Raw genomic sequence first — 18,135 nt, 5'->3', positions numbered from 1 at the left:
TGATGCAATAAGAAAAGTTAGATATGTGTTTTACGTCTTATATAGGCTGGAGGCTAGAGAGATACTAATAAGGTATAGTGCTGCTACCAGAGAAGGCTCTTTCATGCTAGACGTCCAGACCTACTATATCTGAGCCGCATCCTCGGCACACTTGCTATATCTACTAACGCTTCATCCTAACCAACTATACCTGATATAAAGCCGTTCTATAAAAATTCAAGACAAGAAGAAAGCAAGAAAATGACAGCTATCGCTTTGGGAACATCACGGGGGAGGAAGATAGATAACAAAAAATAAAACATAATAGAATCATATTTCACTAAATTGTCTTATATATATATTTGTACTTTTAAAGAACTATTAATTTATAGTATTAATAAGACCATATATTTATATATGGGTCTTCTAAAGTATATTATTATTTTATAGAAATATATGATTTTTTTCATTGACCCAAATCAGGATACGAGGAGGAGAATATTATGTTAAAGAGATTATTCCATTATTAATTTATGGAGTATAAATTAAGTGAGGTTTTACTGGAGTTAAGGATAACTAAAATAAATAATTTGAAACTTAAGAATAAGCTTATTTAACAGTGAGGGCGATATTTGGTCATCGTCCAGTTGAGAAGAATGTCAAAGCGGGAGCGTGGAGTGAAGATGAAGAACACTAACAACAACCTCCTTCTTCATAATCCTTCAGGTAATCAAACTTCACTGCTCACAAGTTCTTAAATTTCACTTTGAAATTGATTTTTTTTTTTTTTTGGTGAACGACGAACTAGGGCTGGATGCTAATCCAAGTATTGGAAAATTGTGACATTGTAGTAGAATTTATGGTAACAATAAGTTAGTAGGTGTGAGTACCTTGATGATGTTTTACATTTGTTGATTCCATAAGCAAAAGGAAGTTAGATGCTCCACTGAAAGAAAAAAAATTAACCTTTGGGACTTGGGAAGGAAAATGAACTTGGTCTCCTTACATTTTCTTCTACAACAACTTCTTTGATTTTATTGTTTGTATCAATCGAAGCAAGTACAAAAACCTTTCTCAAAGCAACTTATATTTGCATGTATGTTTTTAGTTTTTGGCAACACCAGGCATAGTAACCCTTTTACGCAGTATTTTGGTGTTTTCCAGATCATTTTGGGTTTTTATGGTGTCAACTTCTATAGAAAAATGAGGGAGTCCTTTGTAGTATGCTTCATTTTTAGTATGAAATCACAGAATTATTTCTTGGTTTGTTGTAGAATCTTCTGCACCTGGAATTGTGAATCATCAGCAAGTGCATATGCATGCTCCTGCAAATGAAAAGCTAAATGGCATCCATGTACCTGGAGAAACACGGAATTTGTATCAAAACTACTCATTGTCTAAAAATGTTCCTCGACGCCAAAAATCAAAGGAGGGACTACAAACTTCTGGTACTACTTATATCCTGCAATCTTAGATATTGTTTTATCAGGTTGCTGACTTGTGTATCCTTATCTCGAACAATTATTGGAATAAGCATTTATCTGCACATTATTACCTTCATATTGTCTATTTGATTTGATGTAAAATTAATTTTCTTCAAATTCAGATCAATACTTAAATAAAACCTATTTGATTTTAGTTTGGGACAAAAGGAGTTTATCTAATGAGGGTTAAATTACAATCTCTGGTGTAAGATTCTATGTATTTTCTGGGTAAGGTACATTTCTAGTCCTTATAATTTCGTATTTGCACTTTTTCGCACCTATGAATTCTTGGCACATTAATACCTTGTATTGTCTGTTAGCTTGCTGCTGTCGTAGATTCACTGAGTTCTATCCTAATTAACAGAGAACTTCTGTTATATGCTTTTTTTACATACGTACTATTCACCCAAGGACTGAGACATAACAGATCAAAACAATGGAACCAATGTATTAGATAACAAACCTCTTCTAAGATTAGAAGCTTCTGCACTGAGGGGGTGTTCGTTTGTAGGGGTGGGTGATGTGGTAGGGTTTAGCTCTTTAATTGCTGTCAGAACAATGATTAAGCTACTGACCAATGATATTGTCCATTCTAACCTTGAAAGTCACATATCTGTTTAGTCAGTTTTTTCCAAATTAGGATTTGTGGGGGTGGGAAACAGCATTGAGTTTTTATATAGGAGTATCTTACTTTAAAAGAACAAGAAAGAAGACAGGATTTAAGGATGAACAGGAGCTAACTTCTTTTTTGTACTCAGTACTATTCCCTGGATGCATATTGAATGAAATCTAACTTTACCTGATCAAAGAAAAAGTGAGTGAGAAGGAACAATCTTGCTTCCTCCTCCCAGAAAATGGTGTGCTAGTTATTTCAAAGTTGCAAAGCTGATTGCTCAATTTTTCACCACAGCGACTGACCAGGAAAGGAATCATACAGAACTCCCTAGTTGGTCCCAGTTCAGACCACGATCACGTCCATCAACACAAAAAAGTAAGGTGACAGCTGATACAACCCATTCTGAAGTCATCCCACAGCAAGCTTCTTGTTGTTTGCAGTCCAAACCACGACCACATTCACGAAAGAGAACAAAAAATAAGATAACAGCTAATACAACGGATTCTGAAGCTATCCCACAGCAAGCTTCTTGTTGTTCGCAGATCAAACCACGACCACATTCACGAAAAAGATCAAAAAGTAAGATAACAGCTGATTCAACGGATTCTGAAGTTATCCCACAGCGTGCTTCTCGTTGTCATGGTCAATCAAGGAGGAACAACAGTCAAAAGGGGTTAGGATCATCGAAATTTGAGCTTTACTTGGAGTAAGTTTTTATTGCTTTATCCTTTTCCTGTAAAATGTCATATTCTAATGCAATTTGATTGGGGTGAGGAAAGGTTGGTGGAGCGTAAGTAAAACTGGAAGTTAAAAAGGTAATTCCTTGTTTGGTAAGGAAGTAAAAGATAAAGAGAAGTAAATGGAGAGAGGTCAGTGAAGGGGAGCCTTGGAGCAATGGTAAAGTTGTCTCTGTGTGACCTATATAGGGCACGGTTCGAGTCGTAAAAATCAGCCATTGATGCATCACGGTAGGCTACCTACATCACACCCTTAGGGTGTGGCCCTTCCACGTACCCTGCAGGATGCTTCTTGTATTGGGCTGTGCTAAATGTAGAGAGGTCAGTACCCCTCCAAATAAGCTTTTTTAGCCCCTCCAAGATTTGACAGAAAGGAGGAAGCATATTTACTTCATTTCCATCTGTTTCAAACTGCCCGAGGTAAATGATGATTACTACCAATGGAACTTTCTCTCCTTTGCTATCTCCTCCTCTTTATAGAACCAAACAGACTTAAGAACACCGATATTTATCACTCTTTTTTTTGGGTAACACTTTAAAATTACCATTAACAACCAAGAACAAATACAAGCTAAGAGCACCTCGTCCATCACCAGTGGTGATGATCCTCAGGCCTCAGAAAAACAGATAACTAGGTACAAAATTTTTGCCAAAAATTCCTACTCCTATGAGCACGCTTTGAATGCTTTAAAAACTCTATCCTGTTTACAGTTTCCAGTTTGATTTGCTCCAGAACATCACTTCTTTGTACACCAACTCCTTAGTATAATCTCCAGTTTCTAGCCCTCCAAGTGTGATATAATAATCCTCCCATAATAGCTGCCACAATTTCCTTCTTGAATTTCTTCCAATGCCTTCTCATGATCATCTCCATAACCTGTTTGATTTCTCCAGATGGTAGAACAATGGCAAACCATTGGAGATTTTCATCTCTTGCTAATCTGAACCAGAGGCAGTCCTTGAACAAATGTTGGCTAGTTTCCACATCTTGTGTATCACACAAGCAACATTACAATCTTCAACATATTTATAAATATGAGCTAGTCTTCCTTTAGTTAGCAGCCTTTGATGCTCATCAAGCCACACAATAAATCTATGCTTGGGAGAAGAGACACTAATCCAGACAAGCTCAGCAACATCCCACTTCACCTGATCCCCAGCTAGTGCAATGTAGCTCCTAGATATAGAGTAAGTTCCGTTTGCAGTGAGGTTGTAACATCCCTGAGCATACCACTCTCTCATTCTGTTTTTCAGTGGATTCAATTTTCTCCAATACCAGCTACAATCCAAGGGAGCCCGTGATTCCAGATATTGATATCTGTCCTAAAGTAGATTCTATGTACCCATTTTACCCATAGCAAGTCTTCCTTTAAAGCAAGCTGCCAGATCAGTTTCCCACTGAAGCTACATTCCAATTCCTACACCCCTTAATGTTAAGACCACCATATTTCTTTGGTACACAAACTCTTATCACTTTTTTTGTAAGCCTAACTTTTGGTGGTTTATATAGGAGCATATGGAAATTGCATCCGGAAGATAGGAGAAACACATTTACGTACCTTGACAGCTTGTGGTTCTCCTTGTACTCAGAACGTTCTCACAAAGCTAAGGTGTTGAACTGGATTGCGAAAAAGAAGATATTCTCAAAAGAGTATGTTTTTGTTCCCATTGTTCTCTGGTAAGTATTTCTTCATATGTACTAGATGTATGCTGCAGAATTCTACATTTTAGATATGTCTCTGACTGAATCCCCACATTGCCAGGGGTCACTGGAGTCTCCTGATCTTTTGTCACCTTGGTGAAAGTTTACAATCTAAAGAAAGAAGTCCGTGTATGTTGTTGCTTGATTCTTTGCACATGGCAAACCCTGAGAGATTTGACCCTGGGATCAGAAAGTATTTTTTTTTCTCAGCCTAATGTCCCATTCTGGGCTTACTTTGAAATGATAATCCATTAAGATAGCAGTGTTCCCGTTGCAGATTTGTTGTAGACCTATTCAAGGCAGAACAGAGGCCAGAAACCAAGGACCAGATTATGAAAATCCCCCTAATGATTCCAAAGGTGATAATATGTTGTCTCTGTCGTCTAATCTCAGTCCTTTTGCGATGCTTGCTCATATAAAAAGTTTCAGGTTCCGCAGCAGAGAAATGATGAAGACTGTGGCAATTTTGTTTTGTACTATATAAACCTCTTCTTAGAGAGTGCTCCAGAAAATTTCAGCATTTCAAAGGGCTACCCATACTTTGTGAGTTCCTCTCTCTGATACTTTGATACCAGTTCCATGCCTTCTACATATCAGGGAATTGTGTAATCATCATTATAATGGGATTTTTTTTGCAATTTGGTGCTGTTTCATAGATGACAGAAGATTGGTTTACTCCTGAACGGCTGGAATGTTTTCTTCAAAAAGTGCAATCTTGTGGAAGTACTTATGATTCTGATGAATGCCTCCTAGATGACGGAGATGTAGTGTGTATAAATCCCTAGCTAGCTTTGCCAGTGACATAGCATTTGTGCAGGATTTAAGGCTTATTTTGGTTTAGGTTTTGGGACTATGGTGGTTGATTAAGGCTTACTCCATGTCTCAAATTGATGTTTACTATGTATTTTTGTTAATCGTGGTCGGCATAATGTAAATATACATGTTTTTTTTAAATTGCTTTTTTACACAATATTATTTTTAGGAATCCATGTTAAATGATGTCCTTTTATCAAGATGGTTATGCAATCAATCTGAATTAGTAATGCAGAGATTATAGATGTAGAAATTAACTAATTTAAAAACATTGTTGCCCTTGAAGACTTTTACCATGTTCAAAGCTAGCACACGTATGTTCTTATCCCACTTCAATAAGATGATACGTAAGTTCTTGTAGTGAGTCAACTGGCCACAAGTCATACGCAATATTTTAAACTCAAAATAAAATACACTATGAAAATGGAAAATATTATATGGAGATAAATAATTCTTATACTCAAATGTACTAACATTATACACTTGAAAAAACAGAAAACGCAATTAAGATTAAAAAAAAACATAAATCTGCATTATGAAGTGAGACCTTTTAACATAGGAAACACAAAATTAAAGCAGCAACTCAAACTTCCACCCAGAATTTTGTAGTACATGCAATTTAAATAATAACTTAGACATAACTGTCGATCAATGATTTCCTCATCTCATCAACAATAGCAGTAGGTTGAGCCTCTCTCAGCTTGAAAACACTTTCAATAACAGATAGCTCTGTTGCAGTAGTGTCCGAGCCAGTAAATGCTGTCCAGTCATTGACAGTCAATCCAGCACCAATCACTTCACTACCGCGGTTCACAGTTCCTGCAACCAGAGGAACCTGAAGAAGAGTTGAAAGCTCATCCAAGTCTTCAATGGATGTATGAGGATGTACCTGCTCCAAAAAGAAATCTTAGTGAAATGAGGCAACGAAACAACATATTTCTATTTTAGCCCCAACACCTGTAACAAGTTGTAGTTATCACATGGTGAAAACAACCAGCACCCAATGTTCACATAAGTGACAAACTGGTGTGACGATGCACATAATTAACTGAATGATTAAGTGATGATAGTATTGTGAAAACACTTCTTATGCAATTGTGTGTATGCATTTGGATTGTTCCTCCTGTCACCCCACCCACCCACCCCTTCCTCCCATCCCCCGGTTCCCTCCATTTAAGATTGCCTACTTACCAAACCTCCTGTGTTTGAGATAGCACAATAGCTGCCAACAAGAATATTCCCTGCTATTGTTTGCCTGAAAACTTCCACACCAAGAACATCAGCAATCATCTCTTCGGTTTCCTGACAAAAATAACATTTGACAATCTTAGGTCACAGAACCCAATTAATCAAATGATGAGAAGAGCAACTCACAGCTCGCAGCTAGTTGAGGTAAAAACAATAGGAATAGAACGCAAAAAGTAAAGGATGAGGGCACTAATATGAGGAGCATAAACACTTGACCTAGGAATAAAATAAACAAAGTTGAGCAAAATATAAGGTAGAGAACTTCTACAGACATTGTAGCATTATACTGCATTAGTAGAGACTATAATCTGTGAAGAACTTTTCACCCATTACACATTCCAGAACATTGGAACAACACACTAATGCAATACTCTATGACAAGGATTAACTTGTTTAATCTCACGAGTTATTGAGTTCTCTATATAAGACAAACTATAGACGAGATGCCAACCATGTGTATCCAAAAATACACAATAATTGGCTTATGCCTCGACATTAATAAACAGGAAGGGGAATAAACATCAGAGATCTACACAATATCATTCCAATTTGCAGCAACAAGTAGCCAAACAGATTAATTACCTTGTCAAGATCCGTATGTGTCAGAGCAACATGATCATTGCAAACTATGCAGTTGCCCAGGGCAGATAATCGCTCATCAATGCGCTGGACCACAACTCCATCTGGCAGACTGTTCCTCAAATGCTGAAGTTCTACCAGCAGAAACATAAATAAAAAGGCAGAACCAAAGTCAAAGATATGAGCAGATAGGAGTCCATTCAGCTATAGTGAGGGAAGAATTTAAATATTTCACGCAAAACTTCTGTCACACTAAATGAGCATGGGATATCGAGTGATAATTAAGGACTAGTATGTTCAAGTTTTTTTGACGCATTCTCATTTTCACTATTGTTGTCAATCAATTGCTCCTACTACATAAATTAAAAGGAAATATAAAACCACAAATGCTACACAAGGAATTGTTATGCTTTTTAGCATATTTCATGGATTCAGAACTTCCATCAATTTAGGTGAGCCCTTGTTTTTTCTTTTGAAGGTCCAAACCCTTATTTTGTTGTAAAGACAATTACATATTGTCAAGTTTAACATAGGCAATAAAAATTGTTATCAAATTCTCCAATTTGAAATCAGTCAACCCAAACAAGATCTAAGTTCATATGATAAAGCTAATTGAAAAACAAATAAGTCAAGAAAGGTGGTACATACTACATACACAAGGACAAAAAAATATAGGTAATACATATGTAGGGATCAAGTATAACAGATGATTAAACCACCAAAAGTATCTCTAAGACTTATCATCATAACAAACAACGGTAGAACACACCCAGGAGCCCCAAGGGTGTGGCCATGAAGTGGGTGTGAACCTCTGATACCAGGGTTCATACCACAGCATAGATAAAACATAAGTACCCGATGGTATACCGGGATAACACTGTTAATTAAAAATAACACGATGCACATAAACATGGATTTCTACATATTGACTACTAGTCCAGTTACAGATCTCTATCTCAAAGATTTACAAGCGCAAAACTTGTTGAAATTACTGTTAATCACATTACGCATATAAGAAAGATATTTCTAGAGCATGGAGAAAATATTATTACCTTGATCTGTAGTAGTGTGAGGCAAGAGAAGGCCATTTTTGTTTCCTACACATAGTCAGAGAAGTGAAATTAGTTAACCAATAGAGATCACTGAGAAACTAGACATTAAATTTCCAAGATAGCTAGAGTTGTTGTCAAGTACCAGCGCAGAGTCTTCCAATTATCCTCGTTCCTCCAATAGAGGTTTTGATCACTGGGATAATGCCTGATAGCTCGGACTCAAATGTGCTGGAAAAAATATACAGATCACATCATTTTCACTGAGTTGAGAACCTGAAAACTAGATTATAACAATGTGGTACAACTTTTATTTTTGTGCCTAGACATTGGAGTCAATTTTTGAAGTTGCTAAATAGTGAACGAGGAAAACACTATCCTTTTCCCACTTTCTTCATTGTCATTTCCCATATTCCTAGCTCAAGTACTTATTCAATCTTTATCTCTGATTTCCTTGTTCTCATCTTGGAAATTCTGAATGCTCAGCTCCAATGTTTCTTTTTCAAATCTTTTAGTTTCAAACTAAATAACTTTCCAATATTACCAAATACTATTAAGAAACAGATGACTTGAAGATTGAAAAAACAAACCTGTAGAAGTTTTCAGAACCCCCAATAGCTACCAAGCAATATGCATTGGTCAGCTTTGAGAACACTCCAATTTCACATGAATTTTCAAATTGAAGCCCTGCAATTATGTAAAAATCATTAGAAAAATAACTTAACAAAGTTAATATCCAATCTGGCAATTGACTAAACTCACTAGTTGCCATTGCTTGTAAAAAACAGAATTGCTTGGAGCTTGAAAGATCTGTCAATAACCAAAAATGACACAAATATTAACAAAGGAAGATAACAACAGAGAATTCTACACTAATATGATGTTCAATTAATAGACTCCACCAAATACCAAACTAGCTGGATTCAACTTTATGAATCCTCTATATCCATTCAGCTGTGTATTTACTTGAGATGAAAAGTATGCAATGGAAAGTTCTCTAAATGCTAATTTCGAACTGGTTAGATATCGAAAAATCTTTCGAAATTTAGGTGCCAAGAACTAAATAAAATTTTAATCTTTGAACTTAATCTTTTCTTTGTTTTTTTATTTCCTTCATTCGAAAAATACTCAATAACACTAATAAACAGACACCAAATTCATCTAATTAAGAAACAGAATATGGAACTAAATAGACATTTCATCTTTGAACTTCATCTTTTCTTTTGTTTTTCGCTTTCATTCAAAAAGTTACCAGTAATACTAATAACCAGACAACAAGATAATCTAATTAATAACCAGAAATCTACAACTGAATAAAATTTTCATCTTTGAACTCATTTTTTCTTCCTTTTCATTTCGAAAAAATACCAGACAACAAACAAAAAATAACCAGAAAACAAAATCATGACAAATCAGGAGAGATTATAAGAAGACCGCTAAATAAATCATGATTAGGGTTTTGCGTCGTGAAAAACAGGAAGGCAGAGAGAGAAAGAGAGGAACTTTACGATTGATTTGGGCGGAAAAGATATTTTGAGGAACTCGGCGGCTGAACAGGTTAGTGGTGAACGTTTGCAGCGATTTGATTATTGGAGAGAGAGAGAGAAGAGAGAGAAATATATAGAGAAAGTTGGGCCTAGGATTTGGTTATATAGTCCAAATGCTAACAAGGGTTTGGGCCTGGTTTTACTTGAACCCCAAGAATGTTTGCTAACCAAGAAAAGTGAGTGATACATGTGATAAAAACACTTACGAAGTTAGCGCTTGGATATGTGATTTTATCTCATAATTTAAAATGAGTGTTTGAATATTTAATTTTATATTATAATTTTATATTTTTCAAATAAAAAAAATTAACCTATTAAGTTTGTATTTTGTAAAAATAAAAAGTCCATCATTTTATTTTATGTCTTATAATCATTTATTTTATATGTAAAGAATATTATAGCTGATATTGTTACTCTTACAAACCTTTAAACTATTTATATCAGATATAACTATTACTTTCACCAATTAAATTTATAATTGATATTATTACTCTTAGCAACCTTTAAACCATTTATATTGAGAAATGCATGATGAATGTGAGGAGATTGTCAGTAGTCCGTACTATGTGAGAGGATTATATAAAGAAGTAGTACACTACAATTCGTGTTCAATTTTACTATTTTATATTTAACTAAAGTTCAATCAATAAATGTTGTATTTTTTTTAGAATAACTTTGTGATAGTTGTGTATTATATGTTTTGAACTTTTGCTTATTTGGTAAGATTGTATAACAAATTGGTGTTATTTTAATAGTTTTTATAATTTATGAGATATTATGTTTACTAGCAAAAAAATAATATAACTTTAAAATTTAAATAGCATATTCAAACAAAACAAAACTTTAACTTCATATCACTATTTCATTTTACATGGTCAAACGAATAGAAAATGGTATTTCAATAAATTTATCATATATTTAACATAAATTGATTTTCTATCCTTCCTTTCTTTGAAAGAGAGACAGAGAAAGGAAAATAAAGAAAAGAAGTTTTATTTTATCAAAGATTTTTTTGTTTGATAGATTATCTTTTGGGGACATAAACGACTCTGATATGGAGTCCCATGAAGTTATGTCACGGAGCTTAACTTAATGTCATTATCTTCTTCTTCTTTTATTGTATGTATATGTAAGCGAAAGGGAATATATATATATATATATATATATATATATATATACACACATTTAAAAAAGAATGAACTATTATTATTATTTTTTAGTTTTTTTAAAAAGGAATGATCATTTTTTTTCGACAACACTTTAATTTTAGTTTTTTTACGTGGCATAGTTAATGCCACAAAAATTTGAGGCTATGGTACAGTCGAAGAGGAGATGTTGAGCAGTTTCCACATTGTAATCTTTTCTCATTTTCTTTTTTTCTATCCCATTTAAAAAAAAAAGATGTAACGACATCGATCTATACTATCATTTTTACTATTTGGGTCCTTTTCTTCTAAAAGACCCTGTTAGTAATTTTGTTTCTGCAAATTTTGACTTGTGAGATGTGTGATATGGTTCTCAAAGCAATCAAATGTGTTTTGGAAAAACACATCAAATTTTATGATTTTGACAAATGAAAGTTTGACCACAGTCACCATAAAGAATAAACGAACTTGAATTTAAGGTTGATGGTTAGATTAGATTCGAAAGACAATTTATGACTTAGTTGGATGATTCGCACGAGACCTGAATGTGTCACGATCCAATTCACCGGGCTGTGCGGGCACCCACTCTAACACCTAAGTAGGAGAACCCTTATATCCCATTAGTTGAAAACATGCGGAAAATTGAATAAACGGAAAATAAATATACTAACATGATTTTATAAATCAGGACTTTTAACACAAATTCGGTTAAGACTTGTAAAGTAATTAACACCCTATGGATCTAGTCTAAACAGGTACAAGAGCTACTAAGAGTACAACTGGACATAATAAGTAAAGACACAACTCCCACCATGCGGAAGGAAAGATAGAAGCTGCTGGAAAATTTCTTCGTCTTCACCTAATGAAACATCACCAACCTGCATCTAGACTATTTCAAAGGCATAGCAAGAGTAGTATCAGTACAAACACACGTACTTGTAGGCATCATCGGTCAACCCGACGCCCACCACATAACATAAGAAACCAATTAGTAAGATCATGAAATAAACTACCCGCTTCTCCACCTTTACCCTTTCTCGAAATACCTCCGAATTACACTAGTACTCTAACTACTAACCACCTTCTCAATCAACCTACTTACTAGGTCCTTGACCATAGCCTAACCAGTCTAACACATAGAAAAGTCCCCAAATACAACTACAAGCATTCTAACTAACCGCTCACGTCACACCCTTAATTCCTCTTCATATTACCCGGCCATGGCCACATAGTACATTACGTCAAGCTTCCTAACCACTAAACACAATTCCCTTTTTTTCCACCTAAGCACTTACTACACATACACTACCCCCAATTCTCACCCTTGCAACACACGAACAACCCTTGCCATCACTTATTCGACCCTTGAACTCTTGGCCTTTCCAATTCATCCGACAACACTATACGTAACAAGTCAACTCGACATAAAATAAACAGTCGGATATAAGTCCTCATAAACATATAACCACCCAGGGAATCACAATATCATTATCATTAGGAACCATATTCACTTTCACAATTCTCAATCATCACAGTTATATCAAATCATTGGTCATCTCATGGAACCCAAACCCAAACTGTTAGCATACCGGAACGTGTTACCTGATCCAAAGATTATGCCGAAACGTGGCAACCAATCCCATATTTATGTCAAAATGTGGCAACCGATCCAAGTTAGTGTGTTGGAACGCAACACCCAATCCACAATCACAATCACAATGTTTATTACGACAATCATACAACAAGAGGTGGTTCATAGCATATAGTTCTTCGTTCATGCTTATTCACATTAGATGTGATCAACATGCTTCGTTCACCTACATGCACGTATTACACCGAATCAAGAACAAATCTATCACACACATTCATAGAATCACAACCATCGTGAATGAACTACTCATCCACGTATATCATGAAAGCATTTATTCAACTATACCTAACCCTAATTCATCATCTAAGGCTTCTTCCTCGGATTTAACCATATTTCGTTTGGTGCACGAGGGCCTACGCATAATCCTACCGTTGATTTACATGTATTACGTAGTGAACACAAATTTATAATTACTCAATTCATAAAACCTAACCTACCTGGGCGCCAAGCAGCTGCATGGAGTTATTGACTTCGATTCCTGTTTTCCGGGTTTTGTGACGGTGATCTTGGCCGAAAATTCGCAATCCATCGATGGAGCCCAGCTACCGACCCGAGGCGCCGATCGGGGCATCATGGCATAGGTAAAAGGGAACGAGGAGGCACGGCATACTGCAAGAGCGTAGGTGAGTGATAAGCATAGGAGGCCTATCTCTCTCTTCAACGCTTTAAAACGAGCTAGAAGGCTTCTCTTAAAGCAGATGGAACAGATTTTGCTTTCCTCGCTAGGAGGCTTTAGGTAATGCAACGACCTCAGTCAGGGACTTCGAACCATTTTAGGGGTGATCGGCATCATCTTCACGCTAGAAATCTCTCCCTCCCTCTTTCCCAAGCTTGGAGCAGCTTTTTGGGGGTTTCTAGGGTGTTTTACGACTAATTTAGGTATTTTAGGAAGAAGAAGGAAATATGATTTTGCGTTATTTACATTCTATCTCGCCTATCCTGCTCTGCCGCCAACTCACCCCGCCCTGGTGTTGCTGCCCTAGCGGCATCTAGCCCGCTTTGGTGGGACAATGGCCCAAAATTTCTCAAATTTTTGTTTCTCCTAAATAACGATTGTTCGGGTCGTTGCAGAATGGCTCGAGAGTGCTTTGGACCCTTAGGTTGCTTACTAGTCCTTGTAAAATCAAGATATGACCACAGTCAAGAATGACAGATTTTCAAAGTATTATTAATAAAATTAATTCAATAAAATAAATTATTCATCTGTTTTAATTTATTTAACCTACTTTCATTTTTATTTTATTTTTTAAAAAGGAAAAAAAGCCCGATATATCTCTCAATTTTATAAGTTAGAGCTGATATACCCCTCGTTATAAAAGTGATTTATATATACCCCTATTGTTACACAAGTGGCTCACATATACCATTTTTCCTCTAATGAAAGTGAAACAAATATTTTTTTATTAAAAAAAGTAATCCATTTAAGGGTATATTTGATCCTTCTCACATTTTTTTTTTACTTTTAATTCAACGACTAATTTGAATTTATTAATTTGATGGTCAAATTTATTTATTTAATTATTTTCTTGTAAAATTATTATAGATGCCCCAAATTTATTTTACAGATATAAAAACTAAATTACAATATAGAAAATTAGTTTTAAATTTCTTTTCTCTTTTTTCATTTACACTTGTTTCTTTTTATTTCTCTTATTTTTACACTAAAGATTGAAAGAAAACAATAAAATAAGAATAAGAAACTCAAATAATAATAATTAAAGAATTCAAAAAATAATTTATGTGTGAAAAATCAAATACATGAGTTTTAAAAAAACTTAGAATCAAAAAAATTAATTTGAAATTAGTTTTATCACTTTTGTAAGGGTAGAACTTTTATAACAATAACTGAGTAAGGACCTAAAGGGTATATGTAAACCAAATTTGTGATAGTAAAGGTATATGTGACTTTAAAATGACAAAAGTGAAAGATATATATACGGAGTCCTAGAGAGATTTGAAGTTATAATGGAGTCCTAGAGAGATGAAAAATCTAACATGAGATGGAATCCGCTTGTTTGTCTAACAAAGATATATGTATGTTTCTGTTCAACAGTTGGAGTTAATTAAGTGAGATGATGCTTGAAAAGAGCGCCTGATTGAAAGGAAAAATAAGTGTGATGTGATGGGGGAGCAAGACCAATCCCAGGCGAGATTGAGGCAGAAATTGGAATTGATTGGATCAGTGCATTGCCAGACTCTCTTAGGGTGTGTTTGGTAGGAAGGAAAATGATTTCCTAGAAAATATTTTCCTGGAAAATAAATAGATTTTTGATTTTTTTTCCATGTTTGATTGATGAGTAGAAAATATTTTCCAGAAAAGATTTTTCGTGTTTTATGAATGAAAAATGTTTTTAAGAAATATCTTTTATTTTTACTAGAGTAGAAAATAATTTTTGAAATTGAAAATATCTATTTCGAATAGTTTATGGGTAGTTTTGACCCATAATAATAATAATAATAATAATAATAATAATAATAATAAAATAAAATAATAATAATAATAATAATAATAATAATAATAATAATAATAATGTGTCAATAAAAGGTGACATGAAATTTCATGTGTAAAATGAGTACAATACACGCACACACATCAGCCGAGAAAGGAATTTAAAATATTGTATTTCAATAAACTTAAGGGTTTAGTTACAAAGTCGTAAGTACAAGGGTCCAACTTACAAACAAAGCCACATACACAATGGCGGAGCCAGAACTTCGACTATATGTGGCTCTGCCACTGCAAATACAAGGGGTTTCTCAGTTCATTTCGCCTATTTCAAAATGATAGCCACATTTATTGTTATACACTCCCTCTCATTTATATTTAGAGTTTAACTATTATCCACCGATGATGGATAAGAAAATTACATAGTCACCTTATTTTTTAAAAATACTTATTTTTTTTCTTCTTAATATATTCAGATATTGTTGATATTTAAATAAAAATAATAAAAAGAGTATTATATGGTAACTTGGACATTAAATTAATTATACAAGTTTGTTTAGGATTCTTGCTTGTTTTACCAAAAATAAAAATGTAATCTTTCACGCTTTCTTCGTTATTATTTTCACGCTCCTCCCACCATTGAAGCAACTCACGTACACCATTGAAGCAATTTGAGACAATCAATTGTAACTTTTGACTCATAAGACCATAAGTAACTTACAAGGTTAGCTGTAATTAGAACATGTTTGCAAAGCTACTTGTTAGTTGGTACTCTCTCAGTCTCACATTAGTTGATTATCTTACTAAAAATAATCGTCACATATTATGATCACCTTACCAATCAAAAAAACATTGATTAATGTTTTCCTAAATTACCCTTACAATTAATTCTTTTTGAAAGTCTTCACATTTACTTATATAATAATTCCCAAAAATAAAATAAAATTAAGGAATGAATTAGAAAAATGATCTTTTTATTTATGTTTGTATAAAAAGGAAAGTAAATGGAATAGTGGGTTTAGTAAGAATACTTGTAAACTATTGGTAAGTTGTGGAGTAATAATGGACATCCACAATTAAATGTATTCATAACCATAAATATTCATTAATAAATAATGTATCTCGTTAAAACGTTACTAAAGAAACTCATTATAAGTGAACAAAATATTGTGGGAAACAAATGAGATGAATATAAACAAATTCTACTCAGTACTCAACACCAACAACCGATTTCAAGGAAACAACAACAATAGTATTAGAAACTCTGGGAAGAGCTAACAAACTTTGTATCACTTTTGAACAACCACTGTTCTCTCCCACTATAATCAGTTTCTCCAGATATTTTGCATGCTCAAGCAAACACTTCATCAGTTCAGTTAGTTCTGTCGTTTCATCCTCTATGAAATGACTTGATAGAATACGTGCGTCCACTATAAGTCAACGGACCAAGTCCCTTGNNTTCATAACCATAAATATTCATTAATAAATAATGTATCTTGTTAAAACGTTACTAAAGAAACTCATTATAATTGAACAAAATATTGTGGGAAACAAATGAGATGAATATAAACAAATTCTACTCAGTACTCAACACCAACAACCGATTTCAAGGAAACAACAACAATAGTATTAGAAACTCTGGGAAGAGCTAACAAACTTTGTATCACTTTTGAACAACCACTGTTCTCTCCCACTATAATCAGTTTCTCCAGATATTTTGCATGCTCAAGCAAACACTTCATCAGTTCAGTTAGTTCTGTCGTTTCATCCTCTATGAAATGACTTGATAGAATACGTGCGTCCACTATAAGTCAACGGACCAAGTCCCTTGACTCAAACAAATTTAAGAACGAAGAGTAAAAAATAACAAGAACACAACTCAAGCAGTTTACGTGGAAACCTCCTTGCTCAAGGGAGTAAAACCACGACCTATCGCACAGAATTTTCAACCGTTTTCACTAATCTTCCTTAAGCAAAATGAACAACAGTTACAACCAATGTGAGAAAAAGTTATTAATCTCACGACCAAGTAATAACTTTATTACTTGAAAAGCCTAAGCAGATGTTACTCTGCCCACTAAGCTATCACCACTACACAATTTAGGATTTGACTAAGCAACACACAGGTTGCGCACTAAACCACCACGCTCTGGATGACTTAGACTTTTACTAAGCAACACACAAGGCTGCCCACTAAATCAGTTGGACTCAACTAATTTAGACTTTTTCACCAAATGAACTATATGAATCCTTTATAGATGTAGGAACAAATTTACAGTTTAAGTACAAAAGAAATAATCCTAAGACCACTAAGCTTGCAGCTCTATCAGATTCAAGTTTGTCTTGAGAATGATTCTTCTCTTAAGTAATAGCCTTTGCAAGAGTTCTTAAGAGTTTTCAAGTTGCAAAAACTAAGGTTATGACTATTGGTCATAATCTTTAATAGGAATAGTCACAACCTTCGAGGCAATGCCATTGGCTGAGGTTTCTGCCACTTCTGCCACACTTGGAGACTGTGCACCAACCAATTGTACCTTTTCCAGCCTGGCAGTTGTTTGTATATTTGCGCTCGGGATCAGATCGAGATCAGGTCCCTTTACAAGGTCCCGGAGTTTGTCAAATCATCAAAACTACAATTAACATTTCCCCCCCTTTTTGATGACGACAAACTATACACACAGTGCTTACAATTTCTTCATTTCTTCCCCCTGTCAACACGACACAAGACCAATAGGCCAATAGAAGACCCTTCTACCAACCTAAGCACCCAATGAAATCCCTTTTACCAACCTGAACACCCAATGATTCCCCCTTTTAACATTATAAAAAAGAAGTGCAGTAAACCAACATAACAAGTAAGTTTGTTAAGCAAGATCATAACCAAAGGCAACAACATCATGAGTCGAAAAAACAGGAAGAGACATAAATGAGTCACAACAAAACAAAAATCAACTTCATAGCACAAGAGTCAACATACAATACATTTAAATTAAACTGAATATGAGAACCCTAGACACTGTCCACACAAAAATAAAGACACATGAGAGGACTATAAGGAAGGAGGCTGATGGGAAAGGGACTTGATGATAAGAGTGAGTCTAGTGTTTGCTTCGTCATTATCCTTGATTGCTTTCTCTTG

At 34.6% G+C, this 18,135-nt stretch overlaps 2 protein-coding genes across 2 annotated transcripts; one reads left to right on the top strand and one right to left on the bottom strand.

Moving 5' to 3' along the window:
* Positions 1 to 571: 571 nt before the first annotated feature.
* Positions 572 to 5,455, top strand: LOC125849321 (uncharacterized). The gene is made up of 8 exons (XM_049529389.1): positions 572 to 705; positions 1,254 to 1,427; positions 2,374 to 2,785; positions 4,327 to 4,494; positions 4,580 to 4,711; positions 4,796 to 4,877; positions 4,948 to 5,061; positions 5,175 to 5,455. The coding sequence occupies exons 1-8, from the start codon at positions 636 to 638 to the stop codon at positions 5,301 to 5,303; spliced, it is 1,281 nt and encodes a 426-aa protein (XP_049385346.1). The 5' UTR covers positions 572 to 635; the 3' UTR covers positions 5,304 to 5,455.
* Positions 5,456 to 5,749: 294 nt separating this feature from the next.
* Positions 5,750 to 9,808, bottom strand: LOC125849333 (eukaryotic translation initiation factor 6-2). Its single transcript, XM_049529405.1, has 8 exons — positions 9,716 to 9,808; positions 8,970 to 9,017; positions 8,798 to 8,894; positions 8,353 to 8,438; positions 8,211 to 8,255; positions 7,162 to 7,292; positions 6,523 to 6,633; positions 5,750 to 6,220 (listed from the first exon to the last, which is right to left on the bottom strand). The coding sequence occupies exons 2-8, from the start codon at positions 8,977 to 8,979 to the stop codon at positions 5,963 to 5,965; spliced, it is 738 nt and encodes a 245-aa protein (XP_049385362.1). The 5' UTR covers positions 8,980 to 9,017; positions 9,716 to 9,808; the 3' UTR covers positions 5,750 to 5,962.
* Positions 9,809 to 18,135: the final 8,327 nt, after the last annotated feature.

The sequence above is a fragment of the Solanum stenotomum genome, chromosome 12 (genome assembly GCF_019186545.1).
Source record: "Solanum stenotomum isolate F172 chromosome 12, ASM1918654v1, whole genome shotgun sequence".
In the NCBI taxonomy this organism is placed as follows: Eukaryota; Viridiplantae; Streptophyta; class Magnoliopsida; order Solanales; family Solanaceae; genus Solanum; species Solanum stenotomum.
The sequence above is the reverse complement of the archived record's forward strand: the minus strand, read 5'-3'. Positions and strand labels throughout refer to the sequence as shown.